We start from the raw sequence: 24,557 nt of genomic DNA, 5'->3' as shown, positions 1-24,557 counted from the left end.
ATATTGACACTGCTTGCGATTTTGTTCTTCCCTGCTTGTTTACATAAAATATGGAGGCTATACTCTGTTCGGAGGAGTATAGTTGAGCTCTTGACTCTTGGGAAGAAGGAATGCAGGTCTCATCACATAATCCTAAGGTCCAGAATGTTAATATGGAGTGGGTGCTCAACTCTTGCAGATGTTTCGTATTGTAGTGTCAAATCCCCCTGTGACCTGGAGCCATTGCAAGGCTATCTCTTCCCATAACATACAGATTTCAAGGTGGCACAATGTAATTAAATGAATGAAAATGAGAACCTCAAACGAAGGATAGGATTTAACCACTTTTGTATTCAGTATTGCACCTAGAAATGGGATGCAGCAAGATGGGATCGGATTTTTGTGCATTGAGGTTAAGACCCAATCTTAGAATAGCTTTATACATGCCAACATGGAGGCACTGGCTGCTCCAGAAGTAGGCCATTTGATCAGACAAATATCTAAATAAGGGAAAAGTTGGTCGTTTCATCGCAGAAAAAAACACTGCTGCAGGACCTAAACATTTGACAAAGACTCAGAGCTGATTTTATGCCAAATGGAAGTAACTTTGTATCAGTAATTACAACTGGCCGCCTTAAATTCTAAGAATCTGTGATGCCTGGGTAGTATTAGTATATGAAAATATGAATCATGTAGACAGAGTGACATCATATACTCACCTACCTCCAAAAGATGAAGAACGGGTGTGGCAAAGATGCACTCCAGGGGGTAAATCTGAAGCCCCACGGCCCTCCAAGAGCCCGTGAGTTCTTTTGAGCTCCACAGACTCCGACAATTAAGTGCGCAGGGCTGCATCTGCCAAGAGCGCGACGGCGGACCCCAGCAACCACGGGAGAGTGGAGGAGTCTCATCTGCGGCAGGCTGCGGGCCAAAGGGCCTGACTGATCCCGGCGGGGATAGCATGGGGTAGCTCGCACCCACTGGTCTGCCTGACGAGAGGAAGATGTTAAGAGGGGCGGACTTGGTTTTCCCCGGCATACGGACGCCGATTGGAGACCCCATGGGCCTGTAAGAGGCAGAGAGAGGGTAACAGCATCAATGCGAGACTGCTGCGCATATCCGGGTCTCCTCCACGCCAGGCCCGCTATAGCCTGACACTGCCACAGCATCTGCACACAGCAGTGGGAAGACCTGATGCCCCAATCCTTCCGGGGAGCCCGTGAACTCCCCAGGGACACCTGAGCACGGGCGGCGAAGCATGTGGACGGTGCGAACTAGCAGCAAGACCCGGCGGCGACTGCCTTTCCCAGAGAGCGACAGGACTGAAGAGGTTGGTAAATGTGAGAGGTGCCCTTTGTGGAGCTCGTGTACTTGTGGGCGGTGTAAGCCCAGACAGCGAAGCACGCAGGGCGACAACCGCCAGGGCAAAAAGCCACAGCCATCGAAGGCACCAGCGGCAGAGACCACTTCGCACCGGTAAGCCACTGGGTGGAGGGCCGCAAACCTGCCCCTCTGGACATCCTGGCATGTGTACATAACTTCCCCTTGAAAGAAAGTATTCTTCGTAGGGCCAGAGGCGCCAACCCTGTACATTTTCACGGCCACCCACTTCAGCTTTTCCAGGACTGCTCTGCGATCACGCTGCAGAAACAGAGAATTTCACCTGTTAACTGCCTTTCTCCGAGAACGCAACGCTGCACACTAGTGGGTCCGCCCCTTTCGCTTGGTCTTCTCCTGGGAAGGGAAAACCCATCAAATAGGCTCCCTCAAGGCGGCCTGTGAACTTCTCCAGCTTGAGTCACCGGAAGGGACCCGTGAGACTGTGGTGGGATCAGGAACCAGGGCCAGTCGATGGTCCCGATGGAGACAGAACTTCGAGGGCAGAGTCCATTCGAGACCGGACCCTGCTTCAGTGGCCATGGAGAGGAGGGCTGTGCTGGAGAGCCTCACAGGAGATTTGGCACAGGGAAACGCTGCCTGAGAAATTGGAACTGCACTTCAACCACCGCATGGGTGCATGACAGACGCTACCCTGGGGCAAGAGTGGGGGGACCCCCAGGAAAGCGATGGCCACCATAGACCTAGTTTTCTGTTTTTCTCCCGGAATGTCTTGGGTTGTCCAGAACGTCCCGCCCCTTCCTGAGACTTTGTTCTTGTTTAACTGTTTTTGTTTGATATGTACCAATCTATAGCTCTTTTGTGGGTTTTGGGGTCTGGGGAGTTAGTGTTCCACTTGCAAAAGCTCTCACTCCTAAAGGGTCCACCTCACACAATATTACAACCCGCGAGTCAGGGGGACCGGGAGAGTGCCATCAATAGGACCGCACACACATACGACAATGTCAGGTGATTATCTGAAGCTAGTCTCCCTAAACGTAAAGGAGCTCAACAACCCAGTTAAGCGGAGGGCTGTCCTCTTGTACCTAGAGCACACTGGGGCAGATATCTGTCTTCTACAGGAGAACCAACTCCTCCCGAGAGATTTTCATAAGCTTAATTCCAAAGCGTTCCCACATCAATTTTTCTCTTCCACAGGACGCAAGACCATTGGGGTTGGGATCCTATTTTCTCGTAAATTTCAGGGATCGATTGGCCCTAAACTACTCAAACTGATTGGGCATTCAGACACTCATCCTAGGCTCCCAGTACACAGCTTATGAGGGACAGAAACACTTAATCTGCACAGCATTAGGAGAGGCCGTCATATCCCTAGACCGGTTAGTCTTGGTGGGGAGTGACCTTAATATAGTATTTAATAATAACTTGGATCAATCAGCCCTTAAGGAGAGAGGAGCTGGGGCACTGTCCGTCTAGGGTTTGGCTTCGATGGGGGAAGTGGGGCTGAAAGACCTCTGGAGGACATCCCTTCCCCATACCCGTGACTACACATTTTTCTCGCATGCCCAGAAATCATATGCTCGCTTAGATTACTTTCTAGGGACCATGATTCAGCACTTACGCCGCTCGGTACTGAACAAGATCCCTTTATGATCACTCAGCGCCCAGACTTGAGCTCCGTAACCCTCAACAGAGACGTGCGTCGACCATAGAGGCTCCGGGAAACATTATTACAAAAGCGGACGGTGGTTAGACAGATCAAGAAAGCCATTGGTGACTACATCGACCAGCATCCACTCTTTGGGATGCCCTAAAGGTAGTAATTAGGAGGGGTGGGGGGGGGGGGGAGCTTATAGCTCTCTCAAAGGCCGAAAAACGCCAATGAAAGGTTAAGCAGGCAGAGCTCCAGAAGCAGGTCTGGGATCTAGAACACATTCATCACCGCATCCGGGCCCCCAGGATTTGGCACCAGATGGAGTCCACACCGAAGCGACTGGTGAGTATCGACCTAGACAGGGCTGAATACTCTCCTGCGTCTAAAACATTTCTTCTATGTGAATACTAATATGTGCGGCAGGTTCCTTGCTACTAAGCTTCAAGCCCAGAGGCAATCCACTAGAGTGGGATCCCTCTTATTTGGAGGAGGAGATCTGATAGAAGATGATTCTCAGTTAGAGGCCTACTTTAGAGAAATGTACCCGACTTTGTACTCTGAGCAGTCTATTCCACCGGAGGTCCTGTTGTGCTATCTCCGCACTGCGGCTAAGACCTGCTTGACGGATGCACAGGCGACCTTCCCTGAATGACCCAATCCGAATCAGAGGTCATCTGTTTTGTTTATGTTTTTGGCGATTTTTATAGCGCACAAATACCCGGAGGTGTCTCGGCGCTCAGCTATCTCCAGGCAGAAATCTTTGAAATTGCTGGGACCAGATGGCTTCTTTTCGAGCTTCTATAAAGCCTTCTGCTCTGAGTTAGCCCCAGTTCTCACACGGCTTTCACATAGTCGTTACCCCAAACCTTGGAAGGATAGACGCTTGTGCGATAACTATCGCCCTATCTCACTCCTGGAAATGGACGTGAAATTGTTTACGGGAATCCTAGCAGCCCGCCTCAATCCCTTTATGCGGGATTTGTGCCGCAGAGACAACGTGCGGACAATACCAAAAGGCTCCTACACATTGAAAAAGGTAACGGACTGCTCTTCAGGCATGTCCTGAACTTTTGCTCATGGACAGTACGGCTATGACTTTGAAACAGACTCCTTCCCCCCCCCCCCCCCCCCAACTCTCTTGCTCATTTCCCCCTCTAGTTAACCTCCGCGAAATTTGCTCTTGGTATTTTTGGAATTTGCTCCCTTGACTTTCTGACTTGGACTCTTATGCTCACCGCCGTTTTGTGACTTTCTTCTTGGACTCCCCTGTCCCTGATCCACCATCTTAGTGATCTTTGACCTCTTCCTCTGTCCCAGCCGGGCGACCTTTCTATCGTCTCTCCTGTGCCACGGACCTACTCCTCGTTGTCGATCTTGTTAATATCTTTGGTCCCGCTCCCATTTTGTTTCACTCTCACTTTCCTGTCCTTATCTGCCTTCCTTTCCCTTTCTTTCTGTTCTCCCCCTCATCCTTCCCCTGCCCCCTGAACACCTGGCTGAACGATGGCAAGCATTTCCTGCTCTGTAAATATGTAATATATAATTGTCCAAGCTTAATCACTGTTAAAATGTAATCCTGAGTGAATTTGCAATTTGTATATATATTTATCTCTAACCACTAGTATATGCAGTTGACCTTTGTACTTACTAACATTCCTATGTGATTTTAGAGTTTATCTGTTTGTATCTCTTCCTTGAGTGACTTTACAACTTGTACATTTGCAGATTTTCCCTCCTTTCACTCCACTTGTATATATAACTCTAACCACTAGTATATGTATTAGACCTTTGTACTTGCTACCATTCCTATGTGATTTTATAGTTTGTATCCCTTCCTTGAGTGACTTTACATCTTGTACATTTGCCATTTTTCCCTCTTTTCGCTCCACTTGTACATTTGCAATTTTTTCCCTGTTTATATCTCTTATGTAACTCATGTAATCCAAAGTCCTTATGTAACACAACTGGTTATTTTGTAAAGCGCTCTGACACCTTCGGGTAATGTTCGCGCTATGTAAAATCTCATTAAATAAAAATAAATAAATAAATTTAAAAAACATAGGAAGGGTTCTAGCATGCTGCTCTCGGTTGACGCAGAGAAGGCCTTTGAACGGGTCAACTTGCCTTTCCCAGAAGCGACGCTATAGCACTTTGGGCTAGGGGAAAGATTTAGATCCTGGGTTCCTAGCGGCTACGGCTCCTCACTAGCATCGGTGCAAGTGAATGGGCAGGGTTCAAAGAGGGCTTCCGTATAAAGTTGGGGTACATGGCAGGGTTGCCACCTCTCACCCCTCGTCTTCACTCTTTACATGGAGCCTTTTGCGCAGCAGGTGAGAGATCACGGGAATTCCCCTGGGCGGGGAAGAGCATCGGATTAGCCTTTATGCAGACAACGTAATGGTCATGCTGGACAACCCCGTGAGAGCTTATATTACTTTCTACAAGAGATGGAAGAGTTTGGGGAGGGTCAGGGTTGCGCATGAACCTCCTCAAGTCCCAGGCTCTCAATATCTCGGTTCCCCCTCCCACAGCCGAGGGAGGGGGAACCGAGCTTGAAACAGTCCTATGCGATATGCAGGTGACCAAGTCTATCCCCTATATGGGAGTCCACCTAGGCCCGACTCTAGAAAGGACGAACACCCTTAATTACCAAGAGCTGATGAAACAGATACTCACCAAACTGGATTAATGGCGGCACTTTCTGCTGTCCCTGCTGGGCCGCGTAGCAGCCTTAAAGATGACCACCTTACCCAGAATACTCTTCCTGTTTTTTGACCTAGAGGGCCCCATCCCATTCGAAACACTCAAGAAGGACTATTCCATCCCAGAGGACGAACGGCTCCAATACCGCCAAATCAGACACTGGCTAATGCATCCTTCAGTGTGAGGAGGAGCAGAGCGATCATTGACGCCCTACAAGAAGAGGAGCGATCATTGAGGCTCCTAAGCAAACAGTCAGACAAGCGCCTCATCTCAGAACTATATGCCCTCCTCCGACCCACATAAACTGAAGACAAATCTCCAGCCCAAAGGCGTTGGGAAGCAGAAATTGGTTGACAACTCTCCAAGAAAGAATGGCATGATATCTTCAACTGAGCTAAATACACCGCCACTAATACATCAAGCACAGAAACAGCCATTAAAATCACCTAACTCCAGTGAGGCTTCACCGGGGGAACCCAGCCTGTAGTGACAACTGCTGGTGCCAGTGTGGGGTGAAGGGCACACTCACCCACATTCTTTGGGACTGCCCCAAGTTATCCTTGTTCTGGAATGCAGTCCTCAATGAAACGGATACTCACTTCTCAACCCAACTTCCTAGATTCCCATTGTACACTCTGCTGGGTCTTCCTAACTTCACTTATCCTCTAGCATCTCATAGGGGGCGCCAGATAGTCTAGTGTGCAGCCCCCAGCGCTATACCTATCATTTCGCTTTAGGGGTCCACCACCATACCGACACCTGGGATTGCTACATAACCTCTTGGGCATCCTACGGATGGAGAAACCCACCCTTACAGCAGGGGCGGTACATTTAGATCTACTTGGAGACCCTTTATAGCTCTTTTATATAAGGAATTTAGAGAGATGACTTGCCTTCGGTATCTGCGACAACTAAGATTCATTGACCCAACTCCAGGCAAAGAGAAGGAGGGCACTTAATTAGCGACTCAAACACAGAACCCTCGACTTTAAATTTTACACAGCGATTGGTACCAGGGAAGGGTGGGGGGGAAGTTAACGGGGGGAGCAGGGTTCTGGGGATATTTCCCTGTTGAATGTAAAGTTACACTCTGTACTAATGTTTTGGAGGGGTTAACTCTGGCATCAAAGAAACGCTTACTATTTTGAGCTCAAGCTGTAACAATAAAAATAGATTTAAACCTAAAAGATGAAGAACTTTATTCATGATCACCAACTGGAAAGACAATTTTCTAACAGACATTTAGGTTCTGAACCTCTCCTTTTTCATCAGTAAGAACCTGGAGTAAAATCTAAGATTTCTGTGTGCCTTGATGACAACCTGTTACTCCTTTCCTTTGCATGGATGCCATCTCATATTTCAGCACTTAGAGGTGCAGAAGTTTGACTCTGGATGGTAGCATAATGGGCAAATGTTGGGTACATTGAGGGTATGGCAAACTTTCAAGAAGTCCAGGACCCACTGACTTGATGGGATTTCCAAACATTTCCAAAGAAACATTCTGCCACCTAGCGGAACTCGGTTTGTAGGGTCAAATATAATGACCAATGCCAGTGAAGAGCAAGTGTCTTTGACCTGATAACTGGAACTATAACTGTACCCCACCTCTTCTAGTTGCCAGAGGCTTGAGGTGAGCATTTGCTAGGGGAGCTCAATACTACTGCGGTTTCTGTGGATAGCACAGCTGTCTAATGACTGCGCCTGATGTAGATGATAAGGCTGGTATCTATACCAGTGTATATCCCCAGTAGGAAATTTGACGACTTCTACCCGCTCGTTGAAAGGGTATTTGGAGCTTCAATGACCCCACTGGAGTTGCTGTTTCAGCTGTACTGTGTTGAATGCCAAGGTGACTTGTCTTCTAAAGAGAGACTGAAAGGCATAGGATTTGACTGTGGACATCAGGTGTGAATGGTGTACATTTCATGCACTCTTGTCACAGTATTGCTGCGCAAGCCATGTGGCTAAATAAAATATTGGCAACATCAATGAACTTAATCTCCCTTTCTTAAAATGGGATTCACTTTTTTTTTTTTTTTTAATCTTCAAGCTACATATCTACAGAAGATGCAATGTCAGGTTACATGTGCCTGTTGTAGTGCCCAAGGAAGCCCGATGAATTTGTACTCCGATGGAGTTTAGAAGCCACTGATGACGCACGCTTGCCGTAGTTATCCAGCAGCCTTACCGATTATGTAGGCCTGGATATGGCAAATATGGGTTCCTTGAGCATTTTTGCGCTGCATCCAAGAGCACCAAGGCTGCCTTGGGTGTGTCTTGTGAGACAGAGGGAGATATTACGGTGCCTTATATTGCTTGTCCATCTGTGGACCAAGAGAGATAATTATGATTGTGATAGGTTTGAATCAATTTAAGTACTTCTTGGCCACTGTGACTGATAAGAATTGATCAAATGAATTTCCTTAATGAATCACAAAAATCAAAGAAAATAGTCTGTTCTCTTAGACACAATTGAATATTCAAAACATGGCACTCTCAATCGAGGAATCAACTTTGGTTAAATCATCTGGTGGCTAATCTGTACATGGTGGGTTAGTTGGGGCCATCTCCAGTACAAAATAATCATTCAGTTCCCCTGTATGCCTAGAGTCCTGTTCATCCTGTAGTTCACCCTCATCATTCTGTTCATCCATAATATCCACTTCCATTGGTGCAGGAGGATTTGTTGGTGGCTCTATTGGTTGCAGTGGTGGTGTGGAGTAAAAGGGGGTTATGTATGCGTAGTCTGTTAGCAAAGGACTTGAGGTGGTAGAAGAAGCAGTGCTTCATCAATTGTTGCAGATCCTCACCACATCAATAGGAACTCAAAGCATGAATGGCTAGTGGTATTTACCACAGCTGATAAGTGGGATGGACCAAATAATGCCTTTGAACTTCCTTGGGGAGTTGTGGCTGGCTTTCCTTGTTCACTTGGATGTCGAGACCCTCCCGATTGTTGCAATCGACCTTTAATTGTACTAGGCCATACTCTCGCCTGCAAAGCCCTTCTGCTTCAGACTCTGTTTCGTCTATGGCCAGAAGCTTCAGCCTATTAAAGATAGATGTGTTGTCAAAGTTGTGGGCAAGATGCAAGTCTTTGTCAGCAAGCACCTTATGACAGAAGTCACGAGAGAAGTCTAGTTCAATAGAAAACGTGCCAAGTGGGTCTTTAACACGGTGGAGATATTGTCAGCAATGCCGTCATCAGTCTTATCTACAGCATTTTAGACATGATCCATTTAGGGAAATAGCTCTTTGTCGAGAGAAGGACTTTGTGTTCCTGATAGAGATCTTCAGTGCTTTTTTTCTTCAGCTTTTGAAATGGAGGAAGGAAAATCTTCTGAAAAGTGCACTTTCTTGTGATGTTTAAGATCTTGATGTTCTCACTTCTGAGTCTATGGGATAGTTGAGTGCTTTATGCAGATGTTTCCTTTGATGAAGGGGTAGCTTTGCTCTCGTTTTTCTGAATCAATCTCTCTCACCGGCCTGCCTTCTAGGTGGTTTAGCATTTCTGGTAGAAAAAGTCCTGTATAGTTTACAGGGCTTGAGCTTATGGCTAGGATACAGGAGGTATATGCATCTCTTATTAGAGTCACCCATGTGGACCTCAAGCTTAGCGTATGTCTGACAGGCTTTGAAGACACCTTTTATAGAAGATGCTGAACACTCTGGTGTTGCAACAATTTCTTGGTTAAGATGTCTTCTCAGTGCCTCATGACAAATTAGCTAAAGAAAAACAAGTACACCTTTCTGAAGAAAGAAACTCTGGTTTAATTTTAAAAGCCAGAGTATTAGGGGCTCCCTCTCACACAAATTGAGATAAAAAAATCTGAGGTATGATAACCTCTGGCGGGAGTGAAATTCAATGCACTTTTACTTTATTGGCAAGAGTTCGTTTTTTTCCCCAGCGCAGCAGGTTTGCTACTAAAGAGACACAGTCAATGCACGTGCAAGCACAGTTCAATTTCTTTTCTTACTGCTATTTGAAGATGACCATGGGACTCCTTCAACAACAGGGAAAGATACAAGCATGTTAAGCTATCAAAAAGTGAAAGAGGGACAACATTAAATGAATGGGAAGAACATAACACATACTCAAGAATGGTCTGTTTGGTTTTAAGTGTGCTTAAATGGGTGGCAGAGAACAGAGCATCACAACAGTTGTTGTGATAGCCTTTTATACAGAGAACGTACAAATTCAGGTAAATTGTTCTTAAATCTTGACCACTCCTTCCCCTCAAGTTACTCCGTGTCGGTCTATTTCAATACACAATTTCCTTACTATTTACAGCAAACATAACTATGGGGGATGACTTGATCTGTTGTAATTAAAAAATCTATGTGTCCTAAAATTAAAGAGCCATGTTGAATAAACCGGACCCACAAGGACCAATAAAAGATGCATAGGAACATGTTGATGCATTATAGACTAGGAAGAATTCCTATTCAGATACCAACCACCTTTAGTTATTTTAGTCATGTGTTTGACAAACATAAATTACATTGTTTTGGTCTGCTTTAACGCCGTTTCCATTTCTTTTTATGGCCATTATGTGTTACTTTCACTGAATGTACATTTGAATACAGTGGGTTAACACATTCAATGAGGTACTTTTAAACAGGGAACATTTTACAGAGGTGTTCCCAGTACTAAATGAAGAGAGACAATGATGAAGCACATCACACTAGGCGAGGGAGGTTCCCTAAACACCACTGTTGAGCTATTTTCTATATTAAATTAATTTTAAGATACTCTAAACGTAGGCACACTAATTTAGGACATCTCTGCATAGGCTACTTACTACGTTCAACTTTTCAGATTTGTAATTCTTTAAAATAAATGTTCCCTTTAAAAAACACGGAGAAAAAAAGACAATTTTAAATCTAAAATAAGTCTAGAATAAAAAGATAAACTTGAAAAATGGAAATTTACCCGTCCAAGCATACAAATCACCATTCAAGGGTCATCTTTGTTTGCTATTAAGACTCTCTCAATAAAGATCTATATATGTGGAAAACACTCAAAATGTTATGGCTGAGAAAGAAAGATAGTACCGAAATTTATGATCTAGATTCTTTATGCAATTAGAACAAACTAATCCTCATTGTTTAATCCCAATGAGGCAGAGAATCACATGAGCTCTCCGTGGAACACACCTTTAAAATTGAGGTCTTAATGTGTAATTTATTTCATTTGTGTATTATGAGGATGCAACCATTTCAAATGTGTTTGCAAATATGTGCTATTAGAGCTCTCCCTATAAAGATCCATTAGCTCAAATTAACTGTAATTTCAGACAAACCTGGTAGAGTTAATATGAGCACGTAATAGCACAGGATAGCTAACAAAAACAGACTAGCAAAGGTTTCCTACTGTCCCCTGCCCGGCAACCATCTTTGCCATGAACTCACTGTATGTGTACAGATTACTTTGAGAAGAAAAGCTACAACAATAATTCATGTGCAGAAACCAAACCAAAAGGTAAGTAAAAGTCAATGAAAAACTAGAGTGAGACATCAAACAAGAATGACTCGCCTAGGTGAACCACATTGCAAAAAGAATTTGAAGGGGAGTTCTTTCCACTGAAGCATTTTATCTCTTCATAGCTGATGTACGTACCCTCAATTCTTACCAACCAATTTACAGGTGAACAAAGAACAGTCTCCGCATGCAAATGACAGATCCTGTGCCAACTGGATCTAGATATTCTGATAAAAGCTTTAGATGGATAAAATAAAGTGTGTTTAAAACAGTTAGGACACTGGGTAATGTAAATACGAGAAGGATGTCTCGTAGCATATGATGTTTTCAAAAGGAAACTTACTTTCAGTTATTGTGTTTTAAATTCTTAAGTGTACACTTGACGTTTACCCTTGGTCTGTGACTCTGAGTAAATTTAACTGTTTATGAACTAAAGTTGGACTATTACTTCTTTTTCCTCTGGATTACAAAGAAAATATTGCCATAGTTGTAGTGGTTAATTGTTTCATTCCGAATTAAGACATTTATCCATAGTTTATATAGTAGTGAGTGCAACAAGGGACACCAACCATGTTGGTTTGGTACATTAATTATGGACTGGGAAATGTAAAAACAGGGAACAAAGAGCTGTTATCGGCCAAAAAACTAACAGGTACACGGGTTAAAAATAAAAAAACATGCAGTGCCAGAAGTACAAAATACTGACTAACAGTGGCCGCAAATTGTGCGTTATCTTTTTGCGAACCAACCTACGTCAGTTTTTCAAAATCGCCATTCAGAGAGGGATGCAATTCAACCTACCTTATTACTATTCATGAGGTAGAGTGAAAATTGTGACGTACTCTAATTGGATGCCATCACAGGGATGGTAGCCTAATGGGGTCAGCAGACCAAAATGCCTATGATTACATATACAGTACTCTAAAAAAAAAAAAAAAAAAGTTGTCCCTAATAAACATTTTTACACATTCATAATTACATTAAGTGAATGGGTTACCACCTCCTTTGAGAAGTTGGTAAACTATCACTGGTTTGCAACCAATAGAGTGCGGTCGCAAACCACTGATACATGCTATCACAAATCTCTATTTAGAGGGGACCCATAAATACGCCCCCCTCCGAAATAGAGATTTGTTATGCCTTTACTAAGCCATTTTGCGAATAGTTAACCTGTCACTAAATCACAAAATAGGTTTACGACGTTAAAAAAATAGATGTTTTCAATGCAAACCCTGTGATTTTGTGAATTACAGGCTTTGTGACTGCAAAATGGCTTAGCACATCTGGCACTTAGTTTGCTCTTGATTGAAAGGTAACTGGAAATACCGACTCGAATCCATTTTAACACACAATGTTTAAGGCTTAAAAATATCTTACTGAACTATAAGAACTCCTTATATTCAACTATGCCTGTGGAGAGCACTGTTTGATACAATATTTGTATGCTTAAACCTCAACCTTTCCTATAGGACTCACCTTCTAACTTGGTGGTATGACATTCTCCCTGCCATCAGGCACACTACCCATGTTGTCCAGTACCCGGAAGTAGTCTTATGGAGTCACGTATGACGTAATTTCAGATTATATATATTTACACGAGATACCTGTAGAACATTCAACAATAGCTGAAAAACCTCCAATGTTTACACAGTGTAAAAATTCATCACTTACCTTAACTAGTATATCCTTCACAACTTGAGTACTGTCATTATGTACACTGATGTAACTGGAAAATGTTTCGCCAAGAAATATATTTCTGTTCCCAAAGAAAGAACACAGGACTCATTATGTTGCTAACAAATTATTTTTACAATTGAAATGGCCACAATTAATCCACGTATGAGATAATAAATAAACTGACAACAGTTCTCAATTTCAACATTTTAGAAATACATGTTAGGCAGGATTTGAGAAATTGGTGCCCAACTCTCACAGTGTTGTTAATGTAATGCCAGCTACCCCAATCACCCATTAAAAGAAGGTGGCAGTTCAGAGACAATGTTTTATTTAGTCTCTAAAGCAATAAAATAATAGGATATGGTCTTACTTAAAAACAGAGATAAAATGAAAATTTACTGACCGTAGCCATCTGTTTGCAGCCTGCAGTGCTGTAGAATCACGTTTTCTGCATACTCCTCTCATTGAGTGTAGGGCCCAGAATTTCGTAACTGGTTTGTCTTTGAAGAGGTTTTGAGTCACTATATTTGTTATGACTCCTCCTTAATCAACAATGCACCAGGACAAAGCCTCCACTTCAGACTGTTTTCCATTCAACAGGTGAGTAGTGTAAATGGAGTTTACAGTGGAAGACAAGTGAACTGTGCACCGTGAAATGCAAGTTAAAAAATGAAGAGATCATTGTTTGCTTCTGGGGAAGAGGATGAGTGCATGTGAATCTACAGCACTACACGTATGAACAGATATGCGTAGGATGTGTGGCTGTAGATACAGATGCTCTGCATTCTCAGTAAAGCAATTTATTCCCAAAGCGTTGGCTAGCGAACAAACACAGATGTTTGCAATACTGTTTTAAACACAGTTTGGCCAACTAAAGACTGTTGACGGGCTTGAATGTGGACACAGTAGTGTCTTGTGGACATCAGGAGCTGACCAAGTGACAGCTTTACAGATCACTGCCAAAGGGATGTTACCTAGGAATGCCACAGTGGCTTCCTTCTTGGTGGTCAAACATTCCTTTGTAGGAACAGATTGTGTGCACTTGTCCTTGGCATAGCAGAATTGTATACATTTAATGTCATATGGAAGAATGTAGACCGGTCTATGATTTTACATGATGCAGGATTTTAACTACTAGTTCTGGGTGGTATAACCATTTTGAGGCCCTCCATGAAGGCTTGAACAACAGGGATTTTGAAAAGGAATGTACGTTCCCTGTTTTGTATGTTAAAACTGCAGCCAGATGTAGAAGCATGGAGGTGGATGCTATTCCAGCCTTTAGAGATGTAACAGGTAGAAGATAATGTCTTGCACAGAGACTTTGGGGAGGAGTAACCCTTTCCTCTTTGCTGCATAGCAGACAATGTTTAGTGGGCTTGCGCTTCGCGCACAGAATGTGCATGCATTCCTCTGGGACCTTGAAGTAACAGAATGATAGCACCTCTGGTACCAAATTGCTAGGTTGAGTTGTTTGGAGTCTGGGTTTCTGAGAAGAACCGGATGCCCAGTGAGAAGGTCCAGCTTCAGCAACAGTTTCTCATGTGGGCTGACCCACATCTCCAGAGGCATGGAACTCATTGGTCCATGTTGGTGCCTCTAGGATTATAGTCGTGGATACCGGTCTCATGTTCCTCGCCACGTTTGTAATGAATGGGAGAGGAGGGAAAGCTTAAGTTAATATTCTGGACCAGTCCATACATAATGTATTACCCATTAATTGTGGGCATAGGAACCTGGAGTCAATGGTTTGGTATTTTGAGTTTTCAGGGTTGGCGAATAGGTCAATGGTTGTGGGCCCTCTGGAGGATTCAGTTGTCAGTCATTGACTTCTTAATGTGTTCTGCTTAGTGTGAACACAAAACCGTTATCTGCCTTCAGCAGATACTCTGCTAACTGATGAATGTTGTAGCAAAAAGCTCAATGATAAATACCGCGGTGAGCACAGACAGTTGGGGGAGTGGATGTCACGAGTTTCTGGATGTAGTACATGGACAGCATTCTGTCCATCTTTATAAAACTGTTTTGCCCTGCATGAGTTTGTGGGAACCCATTAGGGTTAGACGGATGGCCAAGAGCTTTAGGTAGTCGATGTGACAATCCCGATATAGTGGGGTTCAGGTGCCCTGAATAGTCATGTGGTGGAGGTGAGCTCCCAACCACATGAGTAAGGAATCTGTGGTACTGGTCACTTGCGGAAGGTGTTTGAAATAAAAAGCCTGTCAGCAACAAGTTGTTGCTGTTTCAACACAAGAGAGTGTGCAGAGTTTTGGCCTTCACTAAAACTTCCATTGATCTTCCGCTTCTGACCATTGCCTCGCAAGGCACTCCAGAAGTGGGCGCCTGTGCAAACTGGTGGACAGCACTATGGCAAAGCAAGAAGCCATCATCCCCAACAACTTCATTACCATCTTTTCAGTAAGATGAGAGGCTATCTGAAAAAGAGGCAGCAAAATTTAGAACGCCATCACCCTCTCTATGCTTTCCAATGACAGCATTTAGAGTGGACCATAGGAACGGCTGGATCTATTGGGGTCAAAGGTGGGACATTTTCGCACTAATTGTGAATCCTTACTGATGGAGTAAGGACACTACTATTCAAATGTGTACTAGGTGGAGTACTGCTACTCTTGATTGTAGAAAGGTGGAATCTGACTGCATGGTTACCCCCACCTTTTGCCTGGTGTTTTGCTGGTTTTCGACTTAGTTTGACTGGGATCCTGCTAATCTCCCTAAATTGGTTGTTCATGTATTGATTGGATTCTGGGGTACCCTTATAAGTCCCTAGTATATGGTATACTATATACCCAGGGTATAGGTACCCCAGAGGCCTCCCAGGGGCTGCAGCATGTATTATGCCACCCCTGGGAGACCATTCAAAATGACACAACAGGTCTGCATGCACCCCTTACTTAGATATAGGTTCACTATATCTATCCTCATCACTGCACATATAAACTTATCAGTCCCCCTATGGCAGGCCTTATCAATCCTTAAGGCAGGGTGCTGGATTTTATGTGAGAGGGTGCCCATGCATGAGCAGAGCCCCTCTGCAGCTTTCGGAACCTATATTCCGGGGTTGTTTGTGATGCAGCCAACCATATATACTTAAGTGCATTATAACCTCGTGGTAAATGCTAACTTTAAAACGGCCGCATGGAAACATGTCGTGTTTGGTGTCAAACACCTTGGAATCATACCTCCCACACCAGTAACTGGTGTGGGAGGTATGATTCCACCCTACTAGAGGGAGAAATATGACAGCACCGGTACACCCGGTACCAGCTTTACAGACCCTGGCATCACAAAATGGATGCGGCCAGCCAGACACGAGTCTGCCCTCCCGCTTGCTGGCTGGACGAAACTCCAGCAGGGGACGGCTGGACAATAGGTTTCCTGTCACAGGGAGGTGTGACCACCTCCCAGACAGGCTTTAGTGTATTGGGGCTGGGTGGGTGCACTCAGAGTGCTTTGATGTCTGCACTGGGGGCACATTTGGTGTCCCTGTGCATAGTCCAGCTCAAACCGGTTGCAGGGGCTATCAGCCCCTGCTCTGGCTCGAAACTGGACAAAGGACATGGGTGTAGCCACCCCTCTGTCCTGACCCTCCCATAGGTGGGTCCCCAGTGTTTGTCCCACCCCTTCCTTGGGTATAAAGTAGGAACCCCTGAATTCAGAATTTTAGATTTACCTGGACGAAACTCTGCTACAGAATCCCAGAACTTCAACTATCTACACGACGTTGGATGACCGAAGAATCTCCCTTGGAGTAAATGAGTTACTCCAATGCAAAGACGCATCTGTTGGGTCACCCTGAAGTGACCCAGACTCTGTCCCCTCTGCTTCCAGGTTCTTCTCCGCACCGATCCAGGCTTGGATCACTCCGGACACTTTTCCTCTTCACAGCAGCAGCACTTTGCAGCATCTCTCCATAGAAAACGACGAAGATTCCCCGATACCATTTGACACCTATGCACCCGGCTTCCCCGGGTTAGGTAACACGAGTACTCCAGTGCTCACATGGGTGCTGGCCTTAGAACCTTCTAAGTTTGAAAGGGTTTGCTCCAAATCCTCTCCTAAGTATCCTTAATCTTTACAATTCAAACTGCAACTTTCCCATAGGATTGTAAGGAGCTTGCGGCTGAGTTCTCACACTACACGCGTCCCCGTGGGTCCCCTGTGTCACTACAATGGGTGGTTCCTTGGGGTCCCAGCGATTCTACGTGCTTTAGGCACTGTGTCTAGTCAAGTCGTGGTTCTTATACCACTTCCTTAATATATGGTTTGGTCTCCCCCTGGGGCCCATTGTATATTGTGCTATTTACTGTCGTTCGAGTGCTTTAATATTGTCTATCTTGTTCTCTAACCTCATAAAGAGGTTAGTAGCGAGAGTTTAGTAATAAATACATACATTATATATATATACCTTGTGTGGTTCTCCTTTCATTTGGTCATTCAAGAAGTTATAATCTGGTAAACCAAGCTGCTTTACATTCCTTCAAGACTTAGCCTGAAGGCGGCTCTTCATAGCTACCACTAGGATAGCTTTCAATAAAGGTTGTCTTTAACCTAATCATCAATAAGGGTTTTTTGGACTGGTACAAGGTGCCCACTTTAATTAGAGCTACAGCAAACAAATGATGGACGGAATGCTGACAATGCAAACATTCTCCCCCAGTCAAAGATCTGGCTAAATCCAGCTTTCTTTTGCCCACTACGCCACCCCAGTTTGGACCCAGCCATATGCAAATCAGTCTTGACCCTGTGCCCCATGGGAACAGTCCAGACCAAACTGCCAGGCCAGGTCCTCTCTGGACCGGAAACAAGCATCCTGGGAACGGTTTCAGGGTATGTCACCCTTCTTCAGCCAGGCTAGCTTGAATCCAGTGGCACAGTGAGCAAGGGACCCACATCTGGACAAACCCATCCCCACTTAGGGCAAAAAGTGTTACAGCAAACAAATGATCGACGGAATGCTGACAATGCAAACATTCTCCCCCAGTCAAAAGATCTGGGTTAAATTCATCGTTCTTTTGCCCACTACGCCACCCCAGTTTAATTAGTGGACAGCGAGGTGGGAGGCGAGGCCAGTGACATCACCGCCACACCCCCGAGTCCCGCCCCTACTTAGGAGGGCGGACTGGAACCTACCCTTGGCATTTGCAGGCTGACGACCCTGTGGCAGGGGGTCTCCGCCTGTGGCTAAGGAGGTCAGCAGCAGTATCCACAACGCGGAAAAGACATTGCTGGATCAGTATTTTAATTTTTTTTACACATCGCCGCATTAAGCGCAGAGGAGCGCTTTTAACTCTGGAAACTATCCTGTGATCCCAGTCTCTCCCCCGGACTCCAGGACACCTACCTGATCACTCCTCCTGAGTGCACCGGTGCTCGGCTGAGCGTTGACCGCTTCAGCGGGCTCGCAGCGGCAGGGGCCGCCATCTTGGGCCGGGTTGCTCGGGTGAGGTGGGAGGCGAGGCCAGTGACATCACCGCCACACCCCCGAGTCCCGCCCCTACTTAAACGGTCCATATGTGTCAGCGCAGCGGACGAGCGCAGCGGGCGCGACGAAGGCGCGCCGGAGTTGCGCCTGAGTTAAGCCCGTCTGCGCCCGTCCGCGGCCGACCGGGACCCGGGCCCACCCCCCCTGGCCATTTTGTGAGGTATTCCTCTCATGATCTATTATTACTACAACCTAGCTCCCCCTCAGGAATAGCCCTCCCTTCACTCCCCTCGCACACTTGCACACGTATACAAACATTGGGGCTCTCCCGCCTTCCCCTGCTGGCTGACGATATTCAGTCTATTCCACCATTGCCGAATGAACCTAGATCGGCTCCTCTACTACTACATAACATGAGATGCTACTACCTCAACACAAGGTCCCTAATAAAGAACCAGGTCAACATCTTCCTTTTCCTGACGGAAGAAAAACCAGATCTTCTGTTGTTGACCGAAACATGGACCAACCCTCATTCCTTGCCGGACATTCTGGCATCACTTCCCTCAGACTACTATATTCTGACTGCCAACCGTGCACAAGGGAAGGCTGGAGGTGGGGTAGCAGCAATTATTTCGAAATCCTTTCATTTCCGGGAATTACCTTCTCTCACTCTCCCCAACACAGAGAATTTGGTAATCACACTAGACTCAGAGAGCGGGGCTCTTACTGTAATTCTGTTATACCGTCCTCCCCAATACATGGCCAATTATCCAGTACTTTTGGCAGAACAACTGGCCTCCCATGTGATAAAGCACTCTAAAACTGTCCTAGTGGGGGATTTAAATTATTGGTTCGATAGAACAGACACAGACACCCAAGCTGGAGAACTGAGGGATCTGCTTACAGATCTAAACCTGGTCCAACACATTCACTCTCCCACTCACCAGAAGGGTCACAGCTTGGACCAAATCTGGACATACAACGTACCATCATTCTCTCCTATTATAAGCCCTTGCATCTGGTCAGACCATTATCTTATCCAGTTCCCGCTAGAAATTCAAGGGCAGCACAAGGCCAAACCTCCCATGGGTAAAGAGTTCCGCAAATGGAAATCCATGGACCGCTCTGGGTTCATGGACACGTTGAACAACACCCTTCCCCCATTAGACGAAGATCTGGAGGTTGACGAGAGGGCACTGTCCTCCTGGCTTCTCCATGCAGCAGATCTGTTCGCCCCCTCTGTATACCTACCTAACATTAGAGGTAATGATGCCCACAAATGGTTCACTCAAGAACTTAGAGCACTTAAATTAGGGGTACGACAGAAAGAAAGACAGTGGAGAGCCACCTACTCTTCACAGGATAGGGAAACCTTCTGCGTCACTAGGAAAAATTATCAAAAAATTTTAAAACAACACAAACTTAATTTCTTCTCCTCAAAAATTTTATCGTCATCCAACAAGTCCAAAGATATTTTTAATATAGTTAATGAACTCTGTGACAACGACAGGACAGCCCCTTCAATAGCTCCTACGCAGAAGCTATGTGATTCCCTGAATAATTTTTTCAGAGAAAAAATTGTCACTATCAAATCGAGCATTGCTAGTTCCCCAACGTCACTTCCTTTGGATGACGTCTTTTACAATCCCTCTGTATTAGATACCTTCCCGGTCATTGATGGTAAAACTTTTTCTTCACTTTTGACGAGGGTAAAGTCCGGATCCCCTAACGACATCTGCCCCCCCCACATCTTCTCGGAAATCGGTCAGACTATCCCTCAGGGGATTCTACCCCTACTAAATAAATCACTGACCCAGGGCAGGGTACCTATTGGCTTTAAACACGCTCTGCTAATCCCTCTAATTAAAAAACCAGGCCTGGACCCTCAGGACTCATCAAATTATCGTCCTATATCCCTGCTGCCGTTCCTATCCAAGATATTGGAGGCTCACGTCTCCAATTGCTTTTCCAACTTTGTGGAAACCACTGGATTTCTGGAGCCAAATCAAGCTGGGTTCCGTCCAGGCCATTCGACCGAGACGGTAACCCTGGCAGTCCAGAATACACTTCGGTGTAACGCAGACAGGGATGTCCACCAGGCACTGGTGCTTCTTGACCTGTCTGCTGCATTCGACACGGTCGACCATACTATTTTGGTCGGCCGTGTCGAGCAGGCAGGCCTCAGAGGTGCTGCCCTGAGCTGGGTGGAATCATTCTTGTCCGACCGGACTCAAGCAGTGAGACTGGGCACTTTCACAGCCCCTAGAATTAAGAACGATTGCGGGGTCCCCCAAGGCTCATCCCTGTCCCCCCTTTTATTTAATTTATACTTGCGTCCCCTTTTGTACTCCTTGAGGAAATTCAAAGTGTGGATCTTTAATTACGCAGATGATCTGCAATTGGTTTTCCCCCTGGGGTCGCCGGATGCTGTCACTGAGTTTAGGGAGGTCATGGCTCATATCCAGAGTTGGATGGGCCTTAACCACCTAAAACTTAACCCAGGCAAGACTGAATTGATCTTGCCTGGGAAGAGCGAACTCAGCTGGGGACCTCAATTTTGGCCTCTGGAGATGGGAAACCCCCCCCCTCCAATTCCCGCACAGTTAAGAGCCTTGGAGTCACCTTTAGTGAAGACCTCTCCCTGAAAAGTCAGGTAGGGTCAGTTGTTTCCGCTTGCTTCTTTCAGCTGCGCAAGATTAGAAAGATTGCCCATTTCCTAACCCATTCTGCCCTGATACAGGTGACCATCGCCCTTGTGCTGTCTAGGCTGGACTACTCAAATAGTTTATATTTGGGCCTTCCAGCCGGGCAGCTCAAGAGGCTGCAGCTGGTTCAAAATCAGGCGGCCAGGCTGATCTGTGGGCTTCCTAAATGGCAGTCCATCGGGCCAGGCCTGGCAGACCTGCACTGGCTGCCGGTAGCCCAGAGGGCGGCTTTTAAAACCGGCTGCATTATCTTTAGGGCATTACAAAGTAAAGGCCCCAAATTTATCATCAATCTGCTTGCCAGATACACCCCCTCCCGCAACCTCTGCTCTGGTCACAAAAACTTGCTCATGGTGCCGGTTGTTAGGAAACAACGTCAGGGCGGCAGCTCTTTTCATTTTCTTGCTGCCTCCCTCTGGAACTCCTTACCAGCTTCTCTAAGGTCACACGAGGATATTCTAGCCTTTAGACTAGCCTTTAAGACCTGGCTTTTTAGAGAAGCTTATCCTTAGACGTTCTAAGTTGTCCTCCTGTTGTTGTGTTATGCTCTGAAACCCTCCTACAGCGCCATGAAGCCTACGGGCGTACGTGCGCTTTATAAGCTAAATTTAACATAACATAACATAACATAACATAACATATACCAGGCCAACTTCTCACATTGATCAGCCAGTCTAGCTTTATAAAGATGGGAATAGCATTTCTGCGCAGATGCACGGATACCACTTTTCAAACTGACGCTGAAGAGTAAAATTTCGAACTAGTAGTACAGTCCACTTGCCACAAGGCAGAGTTACAATTTTGGGCATGATGAATCGGAACATCGAAGTTAGTGACTTAAGTCATGCACTGCTATGAAGCCCCCTTGTCAGAGCAGCAGGATGCCCTCCTGAGAGAGGTCAAGTCAAAATGCTCTGACAGAATGCATTGGTTCAGCAGCTGAAGGTCTAGGATAGGTAGGATGGACCCATCCTTATTGGGTATCAAGAAGGGGGAGTACACTCTTTCCATACAGGTATGAGGGCACCAATACAATGGCTTCTTTCCCTAGAAGCACCTGTACCTCTGCATTGAGCAGCCGAAGATAGTCTGAGCTGAGGACTTGCCATTGAGGCAGAATGTTTGTTGTAGAACTCTAGGTAATGCCCCTACCATACTACACAGAGCTCCCATCTGTCTGAGATAATTCTTTCCTACAGGGGTACAAAAACCCTCAGTCTTCCCCAAACAGGTGGTGTACAATCAGGAGGCCGGGGGAGAAGGGGGAAATTGTCCATTGGCGAAGCAAAGCGTGGCGGTGTAGGAGGATGCTGGTTTTAGAGCCTATGGAGACCGTGTATTTGGCATCTAGGCCACATTTAATGTTTGTAGTAGATATTCCCTTAACTTCCGCCAACAGCTCCTTTCCTCTTTTCCTGTGTTGCATAGGAAGGCGTTTGATGAGGTCTTCTATTTCCTCCCAGTGGTGTCTGTTAAAACGATACAGCAGACATACTGAATTTGCAATGCACCAATGAGTAGCAACCCCCACTGCCATACGCTCACCATCGCGTCTATCTGCTTACTTTTCTTGTTGAGCATGGGACATTACCTGCACAGAGGCAGATATGAGAGCCATGTGTACAGACAGTGAGTCGAATGGTACTTGACCTCTGGGTTTTCACTCTCCCCTGGAAATTATTATTGTCGATTTCAAAATGCCTTTGAGAATGGGGATGTACTCTACCAATCTCTGACTTTTAAGAGTCTCAACAAGGAAACCTTCCTTGTTCTGGACACAAACATGCATATTCACAATGTGATAGTGAGGGGCCCACTGGATTACCACATGATAACAGGTGGTGACATCGGGTGGGGAGGGCACAGCCGGGTTAGAGACAAGATCCGTTTCGTTGGCAGGATCTAGACTGTAGCCTTCCCATGGATCCTCCCCTTCCCTGGGTGCTAAAGGCTCCCACATTATGCCCTGAGGAAGTTATGGTCTACAGGTGTCTGAATCTGTGCAAGGAGACTAAGGAGTGGTTAACTGAGAGTCAGGCTGTGACACAGTGTGGGGGGTGAGCAGCGGGGAGGCATTGGTGGGCACAAATACTTTTGGTCCCCAGAGGTGAAGGAGGCTCAAAGGCTAACCTGTGTTTCTTGGAAAATTCGGAAGGGTATGTGTCTGAGCTCAGGAGTAGTGGGCTTGGCTGGAATCTCCCCCAAAGAAGAGTGGATGAATACATTCTTTTGTTTCCTGTTGAGGACCTCTGTCAGTTGGATTGATTCCTCTGCGGTGTTGGATCTGGGAACCAAGGGTTCCAGCAGCACTGGTCTAGGTGGGAATGTTGGTCTCAACTTCAACTCTGAAGAGGAGTGTTCAACATCTTGGTGTCAAGGAAAAGTATGGCTCAGCACCTTTTGGTGGAGGCTTGCACAACATTGAAGAAGGCTCTCTGGGTCAAGACGTGTCCACTGGTGGAGCTAAACCTGATCGTCAGTGCCTGTCTAGACTGGACTCTGACTTGATGCCCAGCTCTTTCAGGAGCAGTGCTCTGTCTTGGTCTAGGGACACTTTGGAGGTCGTGTTGGCTGGCTTGCTGCATCTGCTGCAGGATTTTAGCCCAAGGTGTAGCCTGGTATCAGGCCAGAGTACTTCAGGGCTCAGTGCCAGAGGTTTAAGAGGACATCATCTCTGGGCTCTTGCCCTACTGTGTGTCTGGGGGGTCTGCTTCTCCCTTGGCTCTGAACACATCTTCTGGCCTAATAATATCAGGTGTTTTGTGGAAGGTTTGGTGTTGCATTCTGTGATGTACTGAATGTTATGTTCCAGATACAAACATAGAGGCTGTAATTCTTCCAGCAAGGTTTATTCTAATCTCAAGCGAGATGACAGTACACAGCCTTCACATTCACATCTACTATGGAACTGCCTTTTCAACTCCATCATTTCCTTAAGGGTGATAGATAGAGGTGATCCTGTGCATGATGCCATTCTTCACAATAAACTCAGAAAAAACACATCTGACACAAACTGACACCCATGGTCTGTAATTATAGACTTAGGAAGTCCTTCCTTATTACAAATTTCTTAACATCCGGCCTTTTTGAGAAGTGATCAACCACTACTATGGACAACTTACTGACTCCTTCCTTACCATGGACTGGTCCAAAGATATCTACCGCAATCCCTTCCAAGGCATTTACAGTGGAACAATGAGATGCAAAGGGGTTTTATACGTAACGTGATTTATCAGAATTCAGAAATTTAACACATTCACCCACAACACTCAACTTTTCGCCCCTGGCCAACAATAAATTTTTTCAGCTCTACTTCATGTTTTAATTATATCCAAGTAACAAAGCAACGATTTTGTTATATAAAGTAACAGAGTTTATCATTCATCCGCCTCTCAATAACACATTATTCTCAACCAACAACTAATTTCTCACCTCCCAGTATGGAATTAAGCACTCATATAACAACTTCCTAGGCCATCCTTTCTTCAAAAATTTTGATACGTTTCCCTAAACACTGTGCTTGAGAAACTCACTTTCCTAGTCCTCCCACTTCACACCTCAAATCTCTTCAAATTAGCA

At 45.5% G+C, this 24,557-nt stretch overlaps 1 protein-coding gene across 4 annotated transcripts in view; it reads right to left on the bottom strand.

Annotated features, from left to right (window-relative positions):
• TRAPPC13 (trafficking protein particle complex subunit 13) overlaps nt 1–24,557 on the bottom strand; it is a 398,706-nt gene that overhangs the window by 173,981 nt on the left and 200,168 nt on the right. For all 4 annotated transcript variants that reach the window (XM_085631781.1, XM_085631789.1, XM_085631799.1 and 1 more), the window contains exon 4: nt 12,828–12,912. In XM_085631781.1, coding sequence (XP_085487907.1) covers nt 12,828–12,912 — 85 coding nt within the window. The remainder of the gene's footprint in view (nt 1–12,827; nt 12,913–24,557) is intronic.

This window comes from Triturus cristatus, chromosome 2_1, assembly GCF_964204655.1.
Source record: "Triturus cristatus chromosome 2_1, aTriCri1.1, whole genome shotgun sequence".
Taxonomy (NCBI): domain Eukaryota; kingdom Metazoa; phylum Chordata; class Amphibia; order Caudata; family Salamandridae; genus Triturus; species Triturus cristatus.
This window is presented reverse-complemented; position numbering and strand designations above follow the sequence as displayed.